Below are 6,414 nucleotides of genomic sequence, written 5' to 3'. Positions count from 1 at the left end.
AATTGTTCTTTCTTAAGTTGTCTTTGTAGTTTAATTGTGTTACACATATTCATTCCTTGTTTTTGGACATAAGATATTAATTCTCCAGATGACAGGATTTGATAGGGTATTTGACCATTATAATCTTCTCGAATTTTATTACGAACTTGTTCTCCTGTTAAATATGGTAGTCCTACTAAAAAATCTTCTTTCCAAAAAGGTTTATCACAATCTAGTATTACCAAGGCTCTTGTAAAGAAGATATTTTTGTATAATTAGTTTGTTCTATAACATTTTAGGTGTATTAACTATCAGTTTCAGAGGGTATTTTAAAAGAGGAGACTATGAATTCACCTTGTCGATATGAAATTATTAATTTGTTCAACGTGCAATGTCATCCCTGAATTTAAATGTGACCTAAACTTTAGCTTAATATACAGTGTGGTCTCCAAAACTTTTAATTTATTAAACGTGACCCTCAACTTTTAATTTGCTTTTAACTCCCGCAGGACCTGTTGAGGTTGGTAGAGTCCAATTCGGAATGCACGTATTGCTCGCAAACCTTTGTTTATTCCTACTTTTCACACCATGTAGAAAAACACGAGATGCCATTAATCCATTCCGCGTGTCAGTAAAACCAGTCGTGCATAATATCACGCGCGATGCACATGGAAAACGTACTTATAAACTCATTAAAAACCAATCGAAAACTCGTGTGGCCACGAGACGAGCGTTAACCCCCCTTGCTATTTCTTGCAAAAATATTAGCTGGGTCGGACGAATTTATATGGAGGGGGGGAGGCTCTCTACCATGTGAGGCCATGTTTTGCTTTCGTTATCCCTCCATCTAAAATCTGGAATAAGCGTTGGACCTTAGTGAAAGATAAACATGAATGATCTCACTGGACTTCAACTGATCCAATTTTAATTAAAAATAAAGAAGCTAATCGAAACGGCTCACCCCTCGCTCGCGCGAGGTCGGCATGAAACTCACCAGAACGTTACAAAATTGCACCCAAAAAAAAAAAATATTTCGGGGAAAGGGAATCTTCACCAACCCCCCCTCCCCTCCCAAGTGTTTGCTCATCATAAATAATCCTCAAAATAAACACGCAATATATAAATTAATTAATTAATTAAATAAAAACCTCTGTCTCCAAAAAAAAAAAAAAAAGAGTCCCTGTATATAACTCCCATTAACACCACCTCGAAGAACCAGCAACTCTTCTCTCTTAGTTGCACCACCTTAATAACGATTCGTACAAAGGGATCGAAGACCGATGAGAGAAGCCATGGACTCCCTGCTGCAAGCCCTGCAAAGCCAGCCTCCCCCCACGACCGCCGCCCTCGCCGCCGCCGCCGCCACCCTCATCCTCCTCCTCCTCGGCCTCGCCCTCCGCTCCCGCCGCCGCCGCGCCCCCTACCCTCCAGGCCCCAGGGGCCTCCCGGTGATCGGCAACATGCTGATGCTCGACCAGATGACCCACCGGGGCCTCGCCAGGCTCGCCCGCAAGTACGGCGGCCTCTTCCATCTCCGGATGGGGTTCCTCCACATGGTGGCCGTGTCGTCCCCCGAGCACGCCCGCCAGGTCCTCCAGGTCCAGGACCACGCCTTCTCGAACCGGCCCGCCACCATCGCCATCAGCTACCTCACGTACGACCGGGCCGACATGGCCTTCGCCCACTACGGCCCGTTCTGGCGGCAAATGCGGAAGATCTGCGTCATGCGGGTGTTCAGCCGCAAGCGGGCCGAGTCGTGGAGGTCGGTGCGGGACGAGGTGGATGCGATGGTGCGCACGGTGGCCGGCAGCATCGGCACCGCCGTGAACGTCGGCGAGCTGGTGTTCGCGCTCACCCGGGACATCACGTACAGGTAATTTTCGAGTGGATTGACCGAGTGCCTAACAAAACTTGACACTGACCAGTGACTTTACTGTTTTGTTGCATATGCTGAACCTAATCTAAGATGCTGATTCTTTAAATAAAATGAGAATAAGGTATATACACAATGCACCTAATCTATGTAAATTCGATCAAGCTCACCCGATCGAATGCTCTAGATATGCCGGGTGTTCAAAATCAGACCGTGCAGTAATTTTCTTGGTCATTAAGGTCTCATCTTATGCTCTAATTTATCTTGAAATAAAGTGGGTACTTCTTGCTAGAAGCTTAAGCACGATGAAAAATAAATGATCGCACACTCGGATCACATCAAGAATGTCACGAGTTGAGCAACACGTATAGATAAACAAGGGGAGAAAAGAAAAACTCTCCCCCTCGATAAATTATTGCGTGGTCTATAAATTATATGAATTAATATCATTTCGACCATGAATTATATAGAGCTTATTAGAATGAACCCTTAATATAAGCTTGATTTACACGATTTATATATATTATAAGATCTCTTATTCTCCCTCTTTCTCTAGTTGCACCGAAATGGAATGAGCCAAACACATCACATAAACATTGATTTCCTCTCAAGTGTCACATAAGACGAAATTGAAAAAAAAAAAAAAAGAATGATGCCAGGTGTATATTGAGTTCTGTTTTTATTTATCAAGTGGTTCGATTTGATGATTGTTTCTTGAAATTGAAATCTCTTGCTTGATTTATTCAAGAACCTAAATAATGCTATAGAGAAAATTTTCGCAATTTATTTATCAAATTTATCCAAGGATGGTGCCACACTGCATAGTTTTTCTGACCTATTGATAGGTGCAAACATTGATTTCCTCTCAAAGTGTCAGATAAGACGAAATTGAAAGAAGAAGAAGAAGAGAATAAATACCACGTGTATATCGAGTTCTGCTTTTATTTACCAAGTGGTTCAATTTGATAGATTGTTTCTTCAATTGGATAATTGAAATCTCTTGCTTGATTTATTCAAGAACCTAAATATGCTATAAAGAGTATTCGTAATTTATTTATCAATTTTCCAAAGTATAGTGCGACAAAAACCCAGATTTCGTTTATCATATTCGTTTATAGAATAATATTACAAAATTTTATCTAACAATTATTATATACCAAATCCCTTGTGTTATCTATTTTCTGAGCTAATACCTCTAGAGCATTACTATTTTTAAAAAAGGTACGCAACTAGGAATAATTTTATATACACAGGCTTTGTAGATTCTTTTACATTATTTACATTTTTCGTCTTTGAACTCTATATCCAATTATGAAAAAAATTTAAATTTCGAAATTACTTGTCCACTTCCGATACACTGCTACAGCATCATATGAATAGAGAACATGAAAATCGCTTAGTACTAAAACATGAAACTGTCTTTGAACCTACAGGGCTGCGCTCGGAGCGAGCGCGACCGAAGGGCAAGACAAGTTCATTGGGATATTGCAGGAGTTTTCAAAGCTGTTCGGGGCTTTCAACCTCGCGGATTTCATCCCGTATCTCGGCCGGATCGACCCGCAGGGGATCAACGAGAGGCTCGTCAAGGCTCGCCGGTCGCTCGACGGGTTCATTGACAAGATCATCGACGACCACCTGGTGAAGAAGATGAACAAGGCCATCGTCAGCGACGAGGCCGAGACGGACATGGTGGACGACTTGCTCGCCTTCTACAGCGAAGAGGCGACGGTCAATGAATCGGAGGATCTCCAGAACTCCATAAAGCTCACCAAGGACAACATCAAAGCCATAATCATGGTAAGATCGGAAGCAATTTGTCTCGACGTTTTCTCTTCATAGATTTCAAGCTTCAGACAATCATTTGGGACAAACCGAAAGAGGGTCTTAGGATAGCATTTGGTAAGAAGAAAAGTCTAGTACCAAATTTAAAATCAGGATAAGTTCTGAATACAAATATTGATATTTACCTTGACATTAGAGCTAATCACTTAAACCTCGCTCGACTTTAAGAATAAATGGGCAAATGCAATCTCAAAATATGATTAGTTTATGCGATAATGTGAGGGGTAGACATGACCTCAAAATGTTATCCGGTCAAGATGTGGGCCTTCTTATTTCTTGACATGATCCATAGGAGAATTTTAATACGTAAGTAAGATTCCAAGTGCACATAGAGTGGAGTACGAAAGACAAAGATCAACTACGAAAAGCGAGTTTGATGTCTATCTGTAATGATGTAAGCGAAGCACCGTTTCCACTACAAAATTCGCAATCAATGACCTACCAACTTAATATATCTTGTTTAATTGAACAAGTTTGATTTGCTAATGCACATATGTCTTTCACCGCTCGTACCGTCTTTCATATTATCAATTCCGACTTAAGTAATAATATTATGGGAGTGGACATTGCTTGCACGCGTGTGACATAAGTATTCAGACTATAGATGCGTGTGCATGACCTGATTAATGTTTATAAATCTTGTAGGATGTGATGTTTGGTGGGACCGAGACGGTCGCGTCGGCGATCGAATGGGCGATGGCGGAGCTGATGCGGAGCCCCGAGGACCTCAAGAAGGTCCAGAAAGAGCTCGCCGACGTGGTGGGCCTTCACCGCCGGGTCGAAGAGTCCGACTTCGAGAACTTGACCTACCTAAGATGCGCAATTAAGGAAACACTCCGCCTCCACCCGCCCATTCCCCTCCTCCTCCACGAGGCGGCGGAGGACTCGGAGGTCTCCGGCTACTTCATCCCCGCCAAGACCCGCGTCATGATCAACGCGTGGGCCATCGGGCGGGACCCGAGCTCGTGGGAGGACCCGGACACCTACAAGCCCTCCAGGTTCTTGAACGAAGGCGCTCCGGACTTCAAGGGGAGCAACTTCGAGTTCATCCCGTTCGGGTCGGGCCGGAGGTCTTGCCCGGGCATGCAGCTCGGGCTCTACGGGCTCGAGTACGCAGTGGCCAACCTCCTCCACTGCTTCACGTGGGAGTTGCCCGACGGGATGAAGCCCGGTGAGATGGACATGAGCGACGTGTTCGGGCTCACCGCGCCGAGGGCACACCGCCTCGTGGCGATCCCGAGCCCGAGGTTGTTGTGTCCCTTGTATTGAGACGAGGCATCGAACCGAACCGAACCGAACCGAGGGCGTGCGTGAAAAATGTCTCGAAATGGCTGACTTTGCGTGTGCTTTGCTCCTTGCATGGTGTTTTTCTTTCCTTCTGATACAACCTTTCCTTCTTATTTTTCACCCTTTTTTAAGCTTTGGGAGTGAGCCAAAGCGAGCCTCGCTCGTATTGAACTGTTGCTTCGTTCTTCTTTCACATGTTCATTCAAAATAATCGTCCCGTCACCCTCAAAAAATGAAAGTATCATACAAAGGCAAGCTTTTAAATTTGGGTAAAAAAAAAAACTGTGCATTGCTTGTTCTAATAAAAAAAGCAAAAACATTATATTATCTCAGTCTTTTTCCATCTTGGCTCTATGTTATACTTCACTTATTGTTTAGCGTTTGCCCCCTCATTAAGATATGTTGGGGCCAATGAAATCTTTTCCTGTGGAATTCAATCTATGAGCAGTGCATGTACTTCCTAAAAATATGATGTAATCACGCATGTTTCGCTTTCCCAAAGGCTAGCTGTAATGTGCAAAACTTTGGCTAAGCTCATGTGACACGGGAAGGGAAATAGAGACAAAAGACATGCTCGCTTTCATCGCCACGACAAGGAACATTAAAGAAAATCCAAGTTGGTATGGTCGAAGGTTGAAGTTAAGGAGCAATAATTTAACCTGACGTGAGAAGTGAGAGAAGGGAAGGCGACAATTGCATGCACGTCGATGTCTCGTCGATGTTGGGTGAAGTTCGTCCTATCACCTGCGTTGCAACGAAAGTCGAGGCGTTGACCACTTCCATGCATTGCATTCTCGAGTTACGCTGACCCTGTCTGATTTGACGTGGCCGTGACGCAAACATTTAATGGACATTTTTTAGTAGGTAAGATAAACATGGAGGTTGAAATATGGTTTTGTTTATGCCAAAAAATGGCCAACTTGACAACATGGTTCGTTTGTGCCAAAAATCATCAAGGAACACATGGCGGAGACTTGAGGTAACGTGAAAGTAAATATCATCAAGTTGCCAACATAAGGGACGCATGTCTCTGACATGTGTATATATTTACACCAAAAAATGATCAATTTTTGGGTATTATTGACAAGACTGGTCACGACTTCATCTTGTCGATGACTTCGACGAAATTGCTGTTTTGCGCTAGTTCGGGAAAATGGTCATAACTTCTTCGAGATAGATCGGATTGACCTGATTCCAAAGCCAAAAGAACAAAGACTCATGGATCTACAACTTTTATGTTTTGAGTTTACTCAGAAAATCACTGCAGATTTTTCGACATTAAGAGGAAGTCGACGGTCGTGACTTCATCTTGTCAATGACTTCGACGAAATTGCAGTTCTGCGCTAGTTCGGGAAAATGGTCATAACTTCTTCGAGACAGATCGGATTGACCTGATTCCAAAGCCAAAAGAACGAAAAATCTTGGATCTACGA

The 6,414-nt window shown here is 43.3% G+C and overlaps 1 protein-coding gene and 1 long non-coding RNA gene across 2 annotated transcripts; one reads left to right on the top strand and one right to left on the bottom strand.

The window, feature by feature from the left end:
- Positions 1-1,188: 1,188 nt before the first annotated feature.
- LOC115684746 (cytochrome P450 84A1-like) lies at positions 1,189-5,308 on the top strand. The gene is made up of 3 exons (XM_030609611.2): positions 1,189-1,852; positions 3,286-3,649; positions 4,340-5,308. Exons 1-3 carry the CDS (start codon positions 1,260-1,262, stop codon positions 4,961-4,963), a joined length of 1,581 nt encoding a protein of 526 aa, XP_030465471.1. The 5' UTR covers positions 1,189-1,259; the 3' UTR covers positions 4,964-5,308.
- LOC130138827 (uncharacterized) lies at positions 3,083-3,935 on the bottom strand. The gene is made up of 2 exons (XR_008817101.1): positions 3,820-3,935; positions 3,083-3,699 (listed from the first exon to the last, which is right to left on the bottom strand). It is a non-coding gene; the product is annotated as an uncharacterized LOC130138827 (long non-coding RNA).
- Positions 5,309-6,414: the final 1,106 nt, after the last annotated feature.

Source organism: Syzygium oleosum, unplaced genomic scaffold (genome assembly GCF_021117445.2).
Source record: "Syzygium oleosum isolate NSW1041296 unplaced genomic scaffold, Sole_v2.1 Sole_v2.08, whole genome shotgun sequence".
Classification (NCBI taxonomy): Eukaryota; Viridiplantae; Streptophyta; class Magnoliopsida; order Myrtales; family Myrtaceae; genus Syzygium; species Syzygium oleosum.
The sequence above is the reverse complement of the archived record's forward strand: the minus strand, read 5'-3'. Positions and strand labels throughout refer to the sequence as shown.